General features: G+C 41.9%; 1 protein-coding gene across 1 annotated transcript in view; it reads left to right on the top strand.

Annotated features, from left to right (window-relative positions):
* syne1a (spectrin repeat containing, nuclear envelope 1a) overlaps positions 1–17,685 on the top strand; it is a gene marked incomplete at its 5' end in the record, with an annotated part of 117,191 nt that overhangs the window by 96,006 nt on the left and 3,500 nt on the right. Inside the window, 25 exons of the mRNA XM_079216184.1 lie at positions 116–262; positions 442–596; positions 1,655–1,802; positions 1,968–2,062; positions 2,168–2,402; positions 2,905–3,099; positions 4,199–4,324; positions 5,324–5,479; positions 5,949–6,107; positions 6,562–6,728; positions 9,655–9,817; positions 10,460–10,647; positions 10,822–10,972; positions 11,560–11,742; positions 12,027–12,164; positions 12,711–12,902; positions 13,215–13,533; positions 14,098–14,166; positions 14,593–14,726; positions 14,815–14,941; positions 15,040–15,251; positions 15,880–16,086; positions 16,468–16,596; positions 16,829–17,092; positions 17,233–17,322. Coding sequence (XP_079072310.1) covers positions 116–262; positions 442–596; positions 1,655–1,802; positions 1,968–2,062; positions 2,168–2,402; positions 2,905–3,099; positions 4,199–4,324; positions 5,324–5,479; positions 5,949–6,107; positions 6,562–6,728; positions 9,655–9,817; positions 10,460–10,647; positions 10,822–10,972; positions 11,560–11,742; positions 12,027–12,164; positions 12,711–12,902; positions 13,215–13,533; positions 14,098–14,166; positions 14,593–14,726; positions 14,815–14,941; positions 15,040–15,251; positions 15,880–16,086; positions 16,468–16,596; positions 16,829–17,092; positions 17,233–17,322 — 4,149 coding nt within the window. The remainder of the gene's footprint in view (positions 1–115; positions 263–441; positions 597–1,654; positions 1,803–1,967; positions 2,063–2,167; positions 2,403–2,904; positions 3,100–4,198; positions 4,325–5,323; positions 5,480–5,948; positions 6,108–6,561; positions 6,729–9,654; positions 9,818–10,459; positions 10,648–10,821; positions 10,973–11,559; positions 11,743–12,026; positions 12,165–12,710; positions 12,903–13,214; positions 13,534–14,097; positions 14,167–14,592; positions 14,727–14,814; positions 14,942–15,039; positions 15,252–15,879; positions 16,087–16,467; positions 16,597–16,828; positions 17,093–17,232; positions 17,323–17,685) is intronic.

Here is a 17,685-nt window from a genome sequence, read left to right as displayed (position 1 = left end):
GGTGGGCATAGGAAGAATGACAATACACATCACGGTTTTCTATGTGAAACCTCATAATATGAATGTTAAGCCATCACTTCTGTATTCTCACTGTTTGTTGTCTGACTGTTTGCAGTCTGGATCTCAGGCCTGTGAGGGTTTCAGAGAGCAGTTGGACACACTGATCCGTGAGGCTGAGGAGGCTGAGGAGGTGCTGAAGGAGTCGGACCCAGTTGGCTCACCAGGGCTCATTGTGGTCCAGACACGTATGGAAAAACTGAAGGTATAAAAAATGTTTTTTAGTTGTTGTTGTATTATCTGTGTTGAAACATCTGTCGCATTTTCACAAAAGGTCTGTGTAAATTGATCATATATTACATGTCTTTACTGTAAAACTTTACTGTAAATTAATTAGATTATCTTTACCTGTCTTTCTGAAAATGTGTAATATTTTCTTCCCAGGTTTACCTGTTGAAGCTGAGCAGTCTATCTCCAGACCTGGAGCGTGTTAACGAGTCGGTGTACAGACTGCCAGTCAGTGACAGAGATGTTAAACGGCTGCAGGGTCTCAACAGAGCCTGGGCCACTCACTCCGCTCACCTCACTGAGAGGTTCAGGTACCTAAAACATTCAAATTTCACATGTTTAAATACATAGCATTTGATATTTTTATTGTTGAAATGTAAAAAAAAAAACACCTTCAGTGTAATAACAGAACTAGCTGTCTGTATTAAAAGACTATTCCTTTAATGTGACTTATTCATTTCACTTTAGATTTTGTAATGCTCTCCCTCAAATCCCTTTACCTAACATCAGACCCAGTTGTCAACTCCTCACACTCAAGCTGCTTCTGTGTGCTAGTGAATGTCTGCTCACGGATTTCTCCTCTGCTCTTGGATTGTTATTGTGCAACAACTCTGTCAAAACTCTCCGACAAATAAAATTAAAGATATAGTGCTGAACAATTAAATTATCCCTGCCTCGTTGCGGGTGAAAACTGTTGCTTTCCACTGACTGCATGACCCAGGGCATGATGGGACACGCCTGGCTATTGCCAGATCAAAGAGCTGATTGGCTCTTGACAACAAACGCCATGTTTAATACAAATGTTCTGTGTAATTGTAATACTTAACGCTCAATTGTTGGATATTAGTCTCAGGTTTAAACTAAAAACATATCTTGTGTGATTGATAATATTAAAGCTAATTTATATAACGGATCATAATGAGCAGAAAAGTGTTTCACAGGCAGACTTAAAAAAGAACAAAGGAGGTCCGCAACCAACAAGTAGCCTACAGATTGGATGTAACTGGATGTAGCTGTTTCTTTGACTTCCTGTTTATTCCTTGAACGCCCCCCTGCTGCTGCCGCCTGCTCTCGTCCACTTTCCGGGCGAAGCGCAGTTTAACTCAAAGTGCCTTATGTCACACTTGGCCCAGGCATCCGATCAAATGTCATATGACATCCAAGTCGTTTAGAGGCGGCTGTAGCTCAGGGGGATGAGTGCTCTTTCAGCACACATAAGCAGCCTGAGTGTGACGAGAAGGGGGGGAAAAAAGCTGGAGTATTGTATAACTTTACAATGGCATACCTTTAGGTGTAATTTGTCACTAAATTGTTTCTTCTACGTTAATATTGTTTATGTTCCAAACGATTTCCCTCTGTCCCTCTCCAGTAAACTGCAGGCGGTGTTGCTCCAACAGCAGAGTTTCCTCCAGAAGTGTGAGGTGTGGATGGAGTTCCTGTCTCAAACCGAACAGAAGCTCGCCGCTGAGATTTCAGGAAACTACCTGAATCTGCTGGAGCAGCAGAGAGACCATGAGGTCAGAGCAGCATTACAAGAACATGTGCATCTAATGTTGTCTTTGTAGGTAGTGTGTGTATATATGTGTGTGTGTATGTGTGTATGTATATATGTGTATGTATGTATATGTGTATATATATGTGTATGTGTGTATATATATGTATATGTATGTGTGTACTTGCAGTTGTTCCAGGCAGAGATGTTTAGCAGGCAACAGATTCTCTACTCCATCATCAATGATGGGCATCATATGTTGGACCAAGGACAAGTGGATGACAGGTAAAGACACACACAATCCTATTTAAATGAAAATGTCCTATCTCATAAAAATGTATCCAGTGGGGAGGAGCTTACATGCTGCTCTCGCTCCTGTCCCCCTGACAGAGATGACTTCAGTGTGAAGCTGGCCTTGTTGGGCAATCAGTGGCAAGGTGTAGTGAGACGGGCTCAGCAACGAAGGGGCATTATTGATAGCCTGGTCCGTCAGTGGCAGAAGTACCAGGAGAGGTCAGAGAAGCTGCTTCAATGGCTTCAAGAAGTGACGCGTGATCCAGATGAACATCTGCCAGGAGAACCAGTCGCCTTGCAGCAGGCCAGGAACCTATTAGATCAGATTCAGGTAAGTCCTTCACTTATCACCGTAATCAAACTTCTAATCTTTATTATCTCTGCAAGTCCTAATTCTAATTACTATTAATTTCAAGTAGGATGAGGTGATGGCTTCACTCACTGACTCTCCCAACTAATTTTTTTTCCTTAAAGCTTATTTAAGAAGTTTTCATTATTTATGAGGTCACTTGAAGAGGACTTTAAGATCATTTAAAGTTGTTTTTGTTTATCTACCATTTCCATCTTTACAAACATGTATCCTATTTGATTAATCAGAAACACATTTTACTCATACTATTTTTTCAAAGATACATACAACCTGCTTTTATTCAAGTGCTGTGTTAACATATATTTTCCTATCTACTTTCAAAAATACTTCTTCAAACTTTATATTTAACTTAACACTAAATTGTCCTCTTCTCACTAATAAACCCTCACCTCTTCTCCAACCTTAGACTCCCTTAGTTAACCGTTATCCACTCTGCCCACTGTCCCTGTCTCTGCTCCTCCAGCTGAGGGAGCGAGTGCTGCAAAGGCAGCATGGAGGCTACATCCTGACGGTGGAGGCCGGCAGGAGCCTGCTGCTGACGGCCGATGCCAGGGCCGAGTCGACCCTGCAGACGGAGCTGATGGACATTCAGGAGAGGTGGAGGCACGCCCACCACCGCCTGGACCAGCAGAGAAGGGAGCTGCACGGCTTGCTCAAGGTAAGACAAAACTACAGCTGGAATAATAATGAACATCTTTTCATACTTTTTTTTTTTCTTGGTCTTTTCATATCTAAGCTACAGTAAAACATCACATAAATACGGTCTTTTTTATTTAATTTGACCCTCATTCTTTCCTCTTTCTGTTCTATGGTTTGGTTACTACACTCATTGGCACGCAACGTTAGAAAAGTTGATTTATTTTTCATTATACATACAGTAGATTGTAACCAATGGAGCGTTTATGGGTAAGAGAGCACTGCTCAGTGATGTATTATGGGACATCCTGTACTATTGCAGGTTTGTGAAGCCTCATTTGAGCACAGTCTGTGTTGAAGGCAAGCGAGAAGCTGTGTCTCTATCGTGCTGCTGTGTGAAGGGTGCTGAAGGGCATCTGAGCCCTTAATGAGCCGCTCGGTTGCACATGCGGACACTGAAACCAGGTCACCACATGAATTATACAACGCTGCATCTTCACTCCTGAAGAAGAAGGACAGAGATGGAGCACACTCACTTCTGTCTTCAGATAAATTGCATCTGCACACATGCCAAAGCATTACAATACAGCCCAACATGGTTCAAAGATAATTGTCAGGCCAGGGCACACATCCCCACACACACACACACACACACACACACACACACACACACACAAGGTACTTAATTTACCATGACTCTTGCTTCAGGTATGCTACTTTGCTGCAGCATTTTTTTTTCCAAATATTACCCTGTTTTATCCTGACTTGAACCGTTCCTCAGACTCTAAAAATAGCTTTAATCCGCCCCTTTGGAGCAGAACCTCTTTATGAAACTGTGTTAATTCTCTTCTTTGGCTGTTGGATTTTTGCTGTATCACTCTTTTTGTGGGGTTGCTAAGGAGGTTCAGGGCTCAGTGAGCTGTATATGGCATGATAGGTGATGTGACCTGACTTAAACCGTGTGTGTGTGTGTGTGTGTGTGTGTGTGTGTGTGTGCCTGTCAGTTTCTGATTGTCTATTCTGCAGCTGCAGGAAGAATTTAGAACAACTTTCTTGAGTACAAGAAGCTCTCACAATGTGTGTGTTTTATGCTCTAATTCTTACTGTTTGTGTGTCTATAGAACTGGGAGCGATGTGAGAAGGGCATAAATACGTCACTGGAGAAGCTGAGGACCTTTAAGAGGAAGCTGTCTGTGCCACTGCCTGACCACCATGAGGAGCTGCACTCGGAGCAAATCAGATGCAAGGTGAGAAGAGTCTAATATGCACATATTCAAATTGTGTTTTCTTCCTGGTTTATGTTTTGCATCTGTTCAAGATTCTCTCTCACTCTCACATCCACACACTCCCTTTACTCTTTAATCTGGCTATGAGGACAAACATATAAACAGACAGACCAGAAGCAATCAAACACATCTAAGACTCTATCTCTCTAATTATTATTCTGTCTCTGATGATGCTAAAATGATGCCAGGGTGCTGCTGGAATGAGCCAACGTGGATTCCACAGTAGTCATTTACTTTTTGTGTGAAAATTCACATTCTGGTGATTTTCAGTTTGTTGTTAACCACTGTTAACAGTCATGCTTGACATGTCCTGAGCTCCTCAGGGAGAGGGGGAGGAGGGTTGTGAGACTAGCTGCATATAGTTAGCATCAGCTGAAAGAAAAGAGGGGGTGGGGAGAGAGAGAGAGAGAGAGAGAGAAGGGGGGGGACAGAGAGGGTGCGTGCGCATGAGTGAGAGTGAGACGGAGCATCCCTGCTTGCAGTGGGGGTATATTTTGGTATGTGTGTGTGCTTCGTTTTGTGCGTGGTCAACAAATGATTACACCGCTGAAAAACCATCACAATGACGGATGAGGTGATACAAGGTTTGATGAGTCCGTTACTTTATCTAGCGCTTTAGCCTTCAATGGAGCTGATTTGTATTAATATGTGACTGTAACATGTTACTCTTATTTCATTTTTATTTTCTGAAAATCTAAATCATCGCATTGAAAATAAATTGTGTATCTTTGTGTAGCACGTTTTGCTGTACTATTTATTGTCAGTTTACTGTTTTGCTTCTCCTCATTACTATTTATGAGGGTGCAGCAGCTGCAGTTGAGCTTCAGTTGTTCAGTTCTTTGGTTTTCCTGCTTTAAACTTTGGCTGTTGGTGAGCTGGCTAGTCTGAGTGTATCTTCACATTTAAAATTATGGGTCACCGCTTTTGTAAATCATTTCTTTTCATGTCATGTGGTTGCAGGAGTTGGAAAGCAGTGTGGAGGGCTGGACTGATGACCTCACTTCCTTGTTCCTGCTGAGGGACTCCTTGGAGGGCGTGGTCAGTGCAGATGACATCACAGTCCTACAGGAACGCCTCCAGCTGCTACAGCGCCAGTGGGGGGAGGTCTGCCACCAGGTAGATTCACACAGGAGCATGACCATGATTTATTTTTATTGCGTTATGTTAAAGGCTGATGTTGTGTTATTTTTAAGTTTTCTCTGTGTAATCTCAGAGTAATTTGTGTTACAACCTGCCGTGTCGCTAACCTTCCACTTCTCAGAGCCCAACGTGTTATTGTGAGCTGTGTGTTACTGTGAAGTGGGTTTGGTTAAGATTAAGAGGCTTAAAAGAATTACCAGAATTGGGCATTGTTGATGCTCTCGTTGAATTACTTTTTGTGTGCATGAATTGTTAAATCATTATATATTATTTTATCAATTATTTCTTTGAGTTCATCTTCCACCATTTCGGTGCTTTCATTCAATCTTTCTTAACCACCAAAGTGTCACGTGTTTTTCTTATTTTGACTATTTTTCCAATGATCCCTTTCCACATGTTTTCTGTCATATCCTTTCCCTACTCTGTCCTCCCTTTGTCCCCTCAGCTTTCTCTGCGCAGGCAGCAAGTGAGCGAGAAGTTGAATGAGTGGGCGGTGTTCAATGAGAAAAACAAGGAGCTATGTGAATGGCTCACGCAGATGGAGAGCAAGGTCTCTCAGAATGGAGACGTCAGCATTGAAGAGATGATCGAAAAGCTGCGCAAGGTGATTTAACGCGACAGAAAACATACCTCAAATGTACAAATGAATGAAACGCAACACATCTATTCATGAAGACGTTCACTTGGTAAAAAAAAAAACTGAGTCCAGATAGTTTTGACATTTCCAGATCTTGGCCACTGTAATGCACAAATGGATTTATTTACTTGCGTACTATGTTATACCTAAAAGTTAATTATTTGCTATGATTTTACAACAATTAGAGCAAGAAATTAACTTGAGACTATTATAGCTTGTAGACAAGGGTTATCAACACTTGTGTACTTTTTAAAAGGTTTCTTGCAAAAAGGGCACATGTATTGAGATTTAAATAAAAACAAAGCTTGATTTACTAACATGGTCTCATCTGCAGTTCTAATGCACAGTTGCATGGGCACACAAACACTGTACACCACACGCACACCTCCCTGTGGTAACCAACTGCATGTCTCTCTACCAGGACTACCAGGAGGAGATCGGTGTAGCTCAGGAGAACAAGCAGCAGCTGCAGATTATGGGTGCGCGTCTGGCTAGGTCCAGCCAGGACAGCAAGGCGGCCGAGATCCAACACAAACTCAGCAAAGTCAGCGAGCGCTGGCAACACCTGCTGGACCTCATCGCTGCCAGGTGGGTGTCCAAGACTCTGAAGAGCCGGTTCAGAGGGTTGTTTGATCGTAGAGTTTGAGGGGGTAATGTGAAGGTGAGAGAGGAAACTTCAAAAAGACTTCATTCAGTTATTTAAATTAAGTCAAATATTATTTGTATTGTCTTCCAGAAAGTAAGTGCTTCAGAAATCTGGTTCAAACTACTCATGGTCTTTAATGGCATGATTCATAATATCAGTTGAATGGAGACAATTATAATTTAAAGAGTGTGTAATAGAACAATTGTAGACAGGTTTATTTACTCGCCATCTATTTTGTCTCTAGCTTGTGGTCTGATGAATGAAACAAATTTATGCAGAGTCCTCACAGTATAATTATTTGGATGAAAAGGTAACTCTTCTGATCCTCTGCTGCATCACTCCTCCGAGTGGAGAAGAGTTTATTTGTATCAATGAAGGCCTGCCTTGGCCTCGGTTTGTTACCATGGTATCATTCATGACATTTTTCCACTTACCAGAGTTGGGATTGCAGAGTAGTTGGCGACATAGTATTCTTTTTCATTTTTGTGTCAAATGAATATTAAGGTATGTAAAACATAAACTCCTCCTTTCTGTGTGTTGGGAATTGAAAGTGACATGACCCCAAACTTTGACTCCAACTACTCAGCTGCCCATCCCCCCTGCAGTCCTCCGGCTGTTGTCCTCTGGCATTGTAGTGGATGAAGGAAGAAAGGGGAGGACGGTGTCCGACCTCATGCAGACAGCTGCACTCTCTTTGTCTCTTTATAAAGTCTTTTACTTAAAAACAACAGAACAAACTGTTTGTTGAGTATCTGAGTGCAGAGCTCTTTACAATGAAGTGTTTTCTTGAGATTCTTTTTCTGGTGGATTAATTTATTGATAGATTCTGGAGGTTTTATTTTACGAAGAAACAAGGATCTATCATTCTCCAGCGGATATGGTTTACTGGAAATGTTCTCTTCTCGATCTGCACTATCCGTTGAGGTTTGCTCTCATGCCTCCAGCCGCTGCTTCTGTTCACAGTCCCATTTGTGTATGTTCGGTGTACGATACTCAGACACAGGCCAGCTCTGTGTCACATGCCTCTGACTGTACGTCTCTTTTTAGAAACAGCAGCACTTGTCACTCTCAGGCGTGCGCGCGCGCGCACACACACACACACACACACACACACACACACACACACACACACACAACTGTTGGGGTTCTCTTTTTTTTTTAACCTTGGAGAGCAACAGTTGAGTCGTCACAGTTGTGCCACTACTACCTGCTCGCCCTCCCCTTCTGCACAAAGTTTAGAGACACTCCCATGTGGAGCGCACAGACAAAAGAGTGTTTGGATCAACAACGTTACGCTTCCTGACTTTAACGTCGTCTTTGGGAACTCTGCACCCCCATGGTTTTGGACTTAGGGATGGATAATATGGCAGGATGCCCGAGTGAGGATCTGCCGGATTGTGACTGCGATGTGAACAGGCAGGACAAACTTGAGAATTTTTGTTTTTTTAAGACCGCTTTGTACACAACAAGAGTTTACAGTCTTGAAAGAACTCTGTGTGCTTTCTTCATGCAAAGCTTATTTTTCTCATTCTCTTAAAATAGATTATGTTTTGTGTTATTATCCAACTGGTATGTAGAATAATCTTCTCAAGGATTATTTATGATAAGTGCTACATCCAGATAGAAATGTTTTAAGTATGTTTCTGCTCTACACAGAGCTACATCTTCTTTTGGCAATGTTTATTTTACTTATTTTGTTGTAGTCTTATGGTTAAGTGGAGTTCTGGTTTAACTGGTGTGTAAAAATATTTTCTTAAATGTTATTTAAACAAGTCTGGGTTTCTGGAATACAGTCGGGGTTACAGCACAGTACAGTGAGTTCCTGATCGTTCCGACAACAGCAGGATGTTACTGTCGTTGTTAGTGAGGGTGTAGATAGAATCATTGTTTGATTGACATCAAAATAAACCTGACCCAGTGATGCAATAAGTTAAAACAAAAGCTGCTCACACTTTAATTATTTGCAGTTTGAATTTGACCAAGGAGTAGTGTGTGAAGTAGATTACATTAGGGACGATATTTTGCATAGCATCACACATAAACAGTTAACTTTAAATTACTACTACCTACAGCATATTGTGGGACGCCTCAAAGCAGGTTTAGGAATGTTGCGGATGTGGTGTGCAGCTGATGCCATGCAGCACATACTGCCACATCACAGTAGAGATGCAGTGATAGTAGAGTAGACCTGCTAAAAGTGTCTATTGTTACCAGATAATGGTCTTTGGTTTGTTATATGTAATATTATATGGCCAACGCCTTCACTCTTATCAACAACTATATGACAAATGGTTCCCAGTTGTCATGTCGGGTCACGTAAGGATTCATCACTTCCAACATATTTATCTTTGCAGTTCAGAAATACTCCTCCTCAACCTCATGTTTCTGTTCTGCTCTGACACAGTTTAGCTCTTTGTTATTGAACGAGTGCTTTTTTTTCATTCGTAGTTAAAATTCACAACCAAATCCAAATGTGTTCATTATGTTTTTTTGAACATTTTTGCTGTTATACATTATTCTTGGTTACATATTTACGACTCTACAAAAATAAAACACAAATAATCACAACTTCTAAGAAAATTCTTTGAAGAAATTCATTTTTTATTTGATACTTGTATGCATTTCAAAAACTTTCCATGCCGTTAAAACCAGTATTTCTTCTGATATTCTGATATGATATATTTGATGCTGCAATCAGTGATTTTCCAGTTTTATGCAGTGTTTACAGCATGTTTTATGGTTTGTTGTTGAGCAAGTTATACAAAGAGCTCTCAAGCAAGTCCTCCCTTATTACATGGCATGCCTCAGTGTTTACAGTCGTCCCATCAATTGACTCTGACTCGCTCTCTGCATCTGTTTGACTGCCAGGGTGAAGAAGTTGAGGGAGACCCTTGTGGCCGTGCAGCAGTTGGATAAAAACATGAGCAGCCTGCGTTCATGGCTGGCTCACATCGAGACAGAGCTGTCCAGGCCCATCGTCTACGACACCTGTGACGACCAGGAGATTCAGAGGAAACTCAACCAGCAGCAGGCAAGTGGGACCACAGGCATTCCTGAGCAGAATACTTTATTGATTTTTAAAACTTTTGAGGAATGCAAAATTAACCAACACATTCTCTGTTTAAGAGTTAAAAAATATTTGCTATGTGGAAAGGACATGATGTCTTAGACATCATGTCAAGACATATACATACAATATACAAGACATATGTATACCCAGATGTGCAAGCACCTTCACAGACACAAACAAGCACACGTGCACTTTGTGAGTATGTCCTTTTCTGTAAAAACTAAATAACAGCAGGACATTATGACTCAAACTGCGTTGGTGGAAAATGAGTGGTGTTGAATCACAGGAGGAAATCCCAGCATGAATACATTTCTGGTTGTTTGCTTTAAGCTAGCCTTCAGTCAGTGTCATTATCCTTCCTATTGCCAAGATGCATCTTCATTTACTCTTAACCAGTAACATATAGACTGATATTTACACATCTGAACAAAATCTTTCATGTGTACTTTTTTTATTACACTGAAATTATTCAAATAGCCCTAGTGGTTACAGAGATACACCCTTTTTAGTTTGGGTATTTTTGAGGAAAGGGCCTAAAAATAGGTTGGTTTTCTATTGGTTAAGTACAACAAAAATCAAGTTTTCATTCTGAATGACTTGCAGGAGCTTCAGAGGGACATAGAGAAACACAGCACAGGAGTGGCGTCAGTGTTGAACCTGTGTGAAGTCCTCCTCCACGACTGCGACGCCTGCTCCACAGAGACAGAGTGTGACTCCATCCAGCAGGCCACCAGAGGGCTGGACAGGCGCTGGAGGAACATCTGTGCCATGTCCATGGAGAGGAGGCTCAAGTCAGTGCCTCTTCGATAAATCCAGCTTTTATATATCTGCATTCATATTCATGCACTGGGGACATCTTTTGTGTGGTTTAAGAGTTTTAAAAGTTGGAAAGTTGCATTTGATCAGACATAATTGAGCAGTTTCTTTGTATAACTATGCGTTACTGAGCAGTTTTATATGTGCAGGATTGAGGAGACGTGGAGGTTGTGGCAGAGGTTTCTGGATGATTACTCCAGATTTGAAGATTGGCTGAAGACCTCAGAAAGAACAGCAGCCATGCCGAACTCCTCTGGAGTTCTGTATACTGTCGCTAAAGAAGAGCTAAAAAAGTTTGAGGTTTGTCTATTTCACGTTTGTTATCACAGTTGCACAGTGTTTGCATGTATACAAGCTGAATTGGTAGCTTGATAAATGTTGTGTTTTTATATGAGCATGCTATGATCTATTTCATGTTGAGACAGTTTCATTTTCCATGCGAGCAATAGATCATAGAAAAAAGAGAAGAGTGTCATCTTGCTTAAACTCGTCTGCTCTGGTCTGCTCAGCTGCTGCAGTCTATCTTTGTGCACGTGCGCATTCCTGCTCTGTGGCCTGTACCACCATTTAGATCTGCTTAGTGCCTGATTGGAAATTTAAATTTTAGTTCCAGACTGATATTTCAGGATTTTGAGCTTTAACATTGAATGACCTCTTATTAATTAGTGTACTGTTTTTTTGTTTGTTTATATATTATATTTGTTTGTTTTTTGAATTTTTCTTTCTCACTGCAGAACAGAAAACATGTTTACAGAGTTTGGGGCCGCCTGTATAAAATGTAATATTGCAATGTGTGTTTCCAAATATGTGTGTCCTATTCAGATCTTTAACTAGTGTGTGTTTGGGTACGTGTGTGTCTTTTTTTTCTTTCTTTCTTTCTGTTGCAGGCCTTCCAGCGTCAGGTGCAGGAGTGCCTGACCCAGCTGGAGCTCATCAACAAACAGTACCGTCGCCTGGCCCGGGAGAACCGCACTGACTCGTCCTGCCAACTCAGGAAAATGGTGCATGATGGGAACAGGCGATGGGATAACCTGCAGAGGAGGGTGGCCGCCATCCTACGCAGACTCAAGGTAACATTTTGTTTTAGCTTGTTGGCTCAATGACTGACGTTTGCATTGGTTAGTTATGCAACTTTGGTTGTAATATAGCAGCTCCCCATTAGTGCCGACAAACTCTTCTACTATTCCATCTGGCTACATCCTGTATCAATGAACTATGTTCATATCCAATACTATTCTCGTACTTGACTTAGTTACTTTCTGGACTTGCTGAATTTCTTAAATTTGATTAACGATCTACTTTAGTTAAAGAGAAGCATGAAAGTATATTTGTTTGTTTGTCTCTGTTTATTCAGCACTTCATCAGCCAGAGGGAGGAGTTTGAGACTGCACGAGACATTATCCTGGTGTGGCTGACGGAGATGGACCTCCAACTGACCAACATAGAGCATTTCTCTGAGTGTGACGTACAGGCCAAGATAAAACAGCTCAGGGTGAGACAAGTGTTGGTTCTTGGATGACACAACAAGCCAATATAATGCATAACACAACCACTGCAAGAACAGTGTGTTTATCATAGTTTAAAATGAAGACTCCACAAATCAGTACAAAACATATTTAATAATATATACCCTGTTTTGTGGGATAAAAGTGTAATGATTGGTGTGGAGAAAAAAGTAGGAGATTACAATTAATATTAAACGTAGTAATGTAAGTGGATTTTAAAAACTCTTGCTGTGTTCAATTGCTGAAACCAATATTTGGTTAATTGATTATTAAGAAAAATTCAAGTTAAAGTTCCTCAAATAAAAGATGTGCCTGCTCTGCTTTGCATCATTGTAAATTGAAGTCTTTTTTTCTTTAACAGGTTTAAGGCCTTCATTTTAGATTGGCTAAACTGTGATGTGAATTTTAAATTGTATACATTACACTAAATATGAAATGCTAAATACTGTTCATATGATCATACCAGTGTTAGAGAATCAGCATTATTGTTAGATGCAGTTCTCTGACCTCTGCTCTGTGTATGTGCTTCTCAGGCTTTCCAGCAGGAGATCTATCTGAACACAGGGAAGATTGAGCTGGTGTTCAGACAGGGGGAAGCGCTGATTGAGAAGAGTGAACCTCTGGACGCGGCCGTCATCGAGGAGGAGCTGGAGGAGCTGCAGATATACTGTCAGGAGGTTTTTGGACGAGTCGACAGATACTACAAGAAGCTCACACGACTGCCTGTGAGTAAAGATGATGACATGTACACGACAGCTGTCCTCCTACATGCTGAAAACATGTCCGACATAGTTTCGAGCTGACAGCTTGCAAGGAACCGAATACACACTCATGTTACTTATGTTAACAGCACACACATTCACCTTAGTGAACCTCACAAACTGTACTCTCACATATGTAATACATCATTATATAACCTCTACAGTGGCTGACTCCATTTTATGTGTGTTATTTGGCATTTTCTATCATACTTGCATTTTTGTGTGCCTCCTGTCATCTTGCTTTCCTTCTTCTACTAATATTTTCCTGTCTCCCAGCTGGCTGACGATGAGCTCGACGGTTCAGACAGGGAGCTGGACATGGAGGAAGGTGGCGAGCTATCCGAGCTGCAGTGGGGCGACTCCTCTCTGCCCCGGACGTCCAGCCGTCCAGCCTCGGGTACGACCGCCCTCATCCGGGCAGATCGCTCGGGACGTGACACCCCAGCCAGCGTGGACTCCATCCCGTTAGAGTGGGACCACGACTACGACCTGAGCCGAGGTCTGGACAGCCCTGGAGGACGAGGCCCAGGGGAAAGGAGCCAAGGGCAAGAGGAAGAAGATGAGTATCTGAGGACGGCTGTCACAGTGCTGTCAGGTTGGTGAATTCAAACTTGAGTATATGAACGAATGCTGATGAGCAGTTTGAATAAAATATTAAAAGTATTGTTAACTATATGGCCACAACAGTCATGTGCTCGTTTGGTGTTTTTTTTTTAAATGAATAAAATGTAAGTGATGTGTTTTTAAAATGAAGATTTATGTTTAATAGAGTTGATCCAGTATAAATGGTTCGAGAGGTTTAAGGGTTGAGTAAATAATAATAATTTCCTCAAGAATGGGGAAACAACAAGACATTCAGTCTGCCACTAAAAACATATAAATCATAAAGCAATAAATTACGACACAAACATGTGTTTCCCAGTATTGTAATGTGTTACCATGTTGCTGTGGAAACTGTCTTTAAAACAAGCCTGAGGACTCTCAACCAAAAAGTCTTCAGATGAGGTCCTGTCATTTCTATAGATTTCAAATCGAAAGTTCTGAGTTGAACATCCAGATCCGTGCAAACTCATTAACAATTCTTTATAAATTAGCACAGATATCGCATTCGATCATGCCCATATTGTAAGTAGTGTATGTTGTATGTCTCTCTTCCCAGATGTAGTTATCCCAGAGAGCCCAGAGGCCTATATAACACTGACTGAAAACACATTGAAATCGTCCTCTGGTAGGAAACAGCAATGCCCTGGTTCTGATAAGGAATGCTGCAGCATGACATTAAAAGCATGCCATGAACATCAACTAAAACATAACCACACAAGGAAGCACCATTCAGACTGCATGTCCCACCATCCAGGAAAACTTTGGCATATTAAAAGTGCAAAGATGACATTATTGCATGCTCAGGTCCAGATCACAAAATGCTAATCCCAACCATTGCATTTTACTTGTGCGTGTGCTCTTTGTTTTTTCATTTCACAGCTAATATTGTTATTAATATGAATAAAAACTTGACTTCTGTGTTCTTTTCTGTTATTCAGCATGTCAGACTAATGCATGCCATCAGAGTCACCTCACCAACAGCATGCGGATATAAAGTCACGGATAGATTTGCCCTCCTACTTTTCTTGACCTTGTTGTGGCCTTTGTGCAGGTGAGGCGGGCCAGCTGGAGGCCAGTCTCAGACAGCTGGATCAGGCTTTGGATGCGGGGCGATACCACCTTCAGCAGAGGGAAACCACCGTCAACAGCTCCAGCCCCGACATAGACTCCACATACATGGGCTACGTGAGTCCGGCACATTCTGACATGCACCTGGGATTGTATTCACTTTTATTTCAAGCCAAAAAATATAACATTGACATCATCCCTCCAGATGCGCCTGATGGGAGAGTGTCGAGGCAGTATAGATGCCGTGAAGAGAGCGGAGGGAGAGCTGACTGAAGATGATGATGACATGCCAGGACTCGCCAACCCCACCAGCACAGACACTCAAAGTGCAGGTCTGTTACATACAAACGAACACATTTCATGATGGATTATCCCCTCCTATAAATACTGTGAGAGCCATGTTAAATGTATGTGATCTGTTTTCCTTCAGGTGTGATCGAGCGCTGGGAGCTGATCCAGGCTCAGACTCTGAGCGAGAAGCACAAGCTCAAGCAGAACCTGCAGCAGTGGCAGCAACTGATCTCAGATCTGCAGACCATGCGGGGCTGGTTGGCTCAGTCGGAGGCCGAACTCAACCAGCTGCGAGGGCTCGATCTCAGCACCGACATACACACCATCCAGCAGAGAATTAAGAAGCTCAAGGTGTGTTTCCTTTGTCTCTGTTTCAGTTGCTGTATCGGAGCAGCATGAGTTTCTCCTACAATGTAAAAACTAAATTGTACTTTACAAAATGTAGAATCATTTGTAGGCCAAAATTTCAATGCAGCTGAATAATCAAAACATTTTGGTCGCTGTTATGAACTCCTTTTGGTTGCATTTGGAAATTGGAACCATTGGTTCTGCAGCATCAGCTTTTGGACATCCTTGGCTTGTGCACTTTTATCTGCATCAGTCCCTGAACAGTATACTTTTAGGAACTGTACATAAAATACAGTTTGTCTGCAGTAATTTGCCTCCACCGGCCTTGTTCATAATGTCCTCTTTCACGTGCAGGGTGCTGACAAATATGTCCTCCCACTTACACACACACACACACACACAAACACTGTTGTAAAACATCAGCAAAATATCACTATTCTATAAAACCTTAATGACAAACATCAAACGCAGCCTAATCTTGCTGCCTCATGTCTAGTACCTCATGTTTTCTCAGCTTACTCTATCTTGTAGCCAGTCAGTCTGGCTCCATTCATGGTTCAGTGTCATTATAAATAATCTACCACATGTAGATGCTGTTTTGATTACTTTTCCCTTTGACTGCCCTCCTCAGGAGCTGCTGAAAGGGGTCGATGCCCACAAGTCAGAGGTCCTGTCCATCAATCTGAGCAGTGCAGAGTTCCTCCAATCCGAGCCCGACACCGAGGAGGCGTGGGAGTTGAGGGACAGGCTGAAAGAGTTGAACACACGCTGGGATCGGCTAGGTACCTCCCTGGAGGACTGGAGGGAAGAGCTCCAGAGGGCGCTTATGCAGTGCCAGGTACGAAGGAAAACATACACCCTCCAGGAAAGAATACAATTTTATTGGCATCCTTTTCTCTGATTTCATGTTGCACCTTCTTTTGTACAAAAATATACTTTATTTTTGTAACTTTCAGTCATCTATACGTATAGAACTTTGCAAAAAAAATAGTTTTAAAAGGTTGTACATGAACAAAACAATGTATGTTTTGAGGTATACACTTCAAATCATCTCCTTGTATTTTTAATTTATGAAAGAAGAATCAAGAGACAGTTTTATTACATTCTGACTTTTTAATTACTCTATATGACATTATGTAACTTCTATGACATACTGTACTGTGACTTTATGTCATAGCAATGCTAAAACGCATAGCTAATACCAATTATGCCATTTCAGGAGTTCCATGAGATGAGCCACGGCTTGCTGCTGTGGCTGGAGAACATCGACCGCAGGAGGAATGAGGTGGTGCCGATCCCGCCCAGACTGGACCGGGAAACATTACGAGCTCATCACAAAACACTGACGGTATGTCTTTCCAATGCGAGGTTTGTGTGCAGCAGACTCATGCTTTCTAAATATTAATCTCACCGTTAGACGGCAGCATTAATACAATGTCTGATAACAAATCCTAATAAATAAAGCAGATGAACATGAAAGCCAAAGAGGTCGTTATTTTCTCTTAAAAAATGCAGAAACATATTGGAGACAAATATGTTGACCACATTGATGACTCTTTTTTTTGGGGGGTTTCCTGCAGAAAATCAAGCGGGAGCTGCTGGACTCGCAGCAGAAGGTGTCGTCTCTTCAGGAGCTGTCGTCTCAGCTGCTGGTCAACACTAAACCGCTGACGCTGCTGCTGCAGTCGCCGGCCTCGGAGCAGATCCAGGCTCAGGGCAGCGAGTGTCTGGAGGCCCAGGAGAAGGTGCACGTGATCTTGAACAGGCTGAGACTGCTCCTCAGGGAGGTCAGCTCAGACCTCGAGGGGCTGGAGAGGAGACTGGAGACCACGGGCTCACGGCAGGTCAGAGAAATGATGAATATAGAGCGAATGAACGAGGGCTCGCTTTATGTTGAAGGAACAGCAGCTCCCTCTCCATTTGGAGCATTGTTATGTCAATGTAAACATTGTAGTGACTGTTGTTGTTTTGCTTTATTTCTCAGGATTGCTTGTCGTTGCCTGTTGGCAAATCAGAAGTCTGTAGGTCATCTGGTCCCGAGTCAGAGGTGACTGTCCAAAGTCGCAAACGATCGGTAATGTTTCCCCTCATAATGTTACCCCTGCTGCTCAATAAGAAACAGCAAAAATATTTACTTATTCTCACTTGCCCCTTTATTTTAAATGATGATATAAATGTTTTCCCTTTTTCAATTGCTCTACTAACGTGCATATGAACATATTTTGTGCTGCCCCTCCCCCAACCCTCATTTGTTAAGATGTTTTTGCTGCCCACACCATGTTGATCTTCCAAAAATGTACAAGAAAACCTGGCTTTTCGTTTCACTTGTTAAAACTGTTCTGCAATAGTTTAGTTCAGGTCTCATTCTGGAATGTATGTATTAAAGAAATTAATTTATTTTCTTTTTTATAACTTTATAACTAATGACTAAGCATAT

The sequence above is a fragment of the Taurulus bubalis genome (genome assembly GCF_910589615.1).
Source record: "Taurulus bubalis genome assembly, chromosome: 3".
In the NCBI taxonomy this organism is placed as follows: Eukaryota; Metazoa; Chordata; class Actinopteri; order Perciformes; family Cottidae; genus Taurulus; species Taurulus bubalis.
This window is presented reverse-complemented; position numbering and strand designations above follow the sequence as displayed.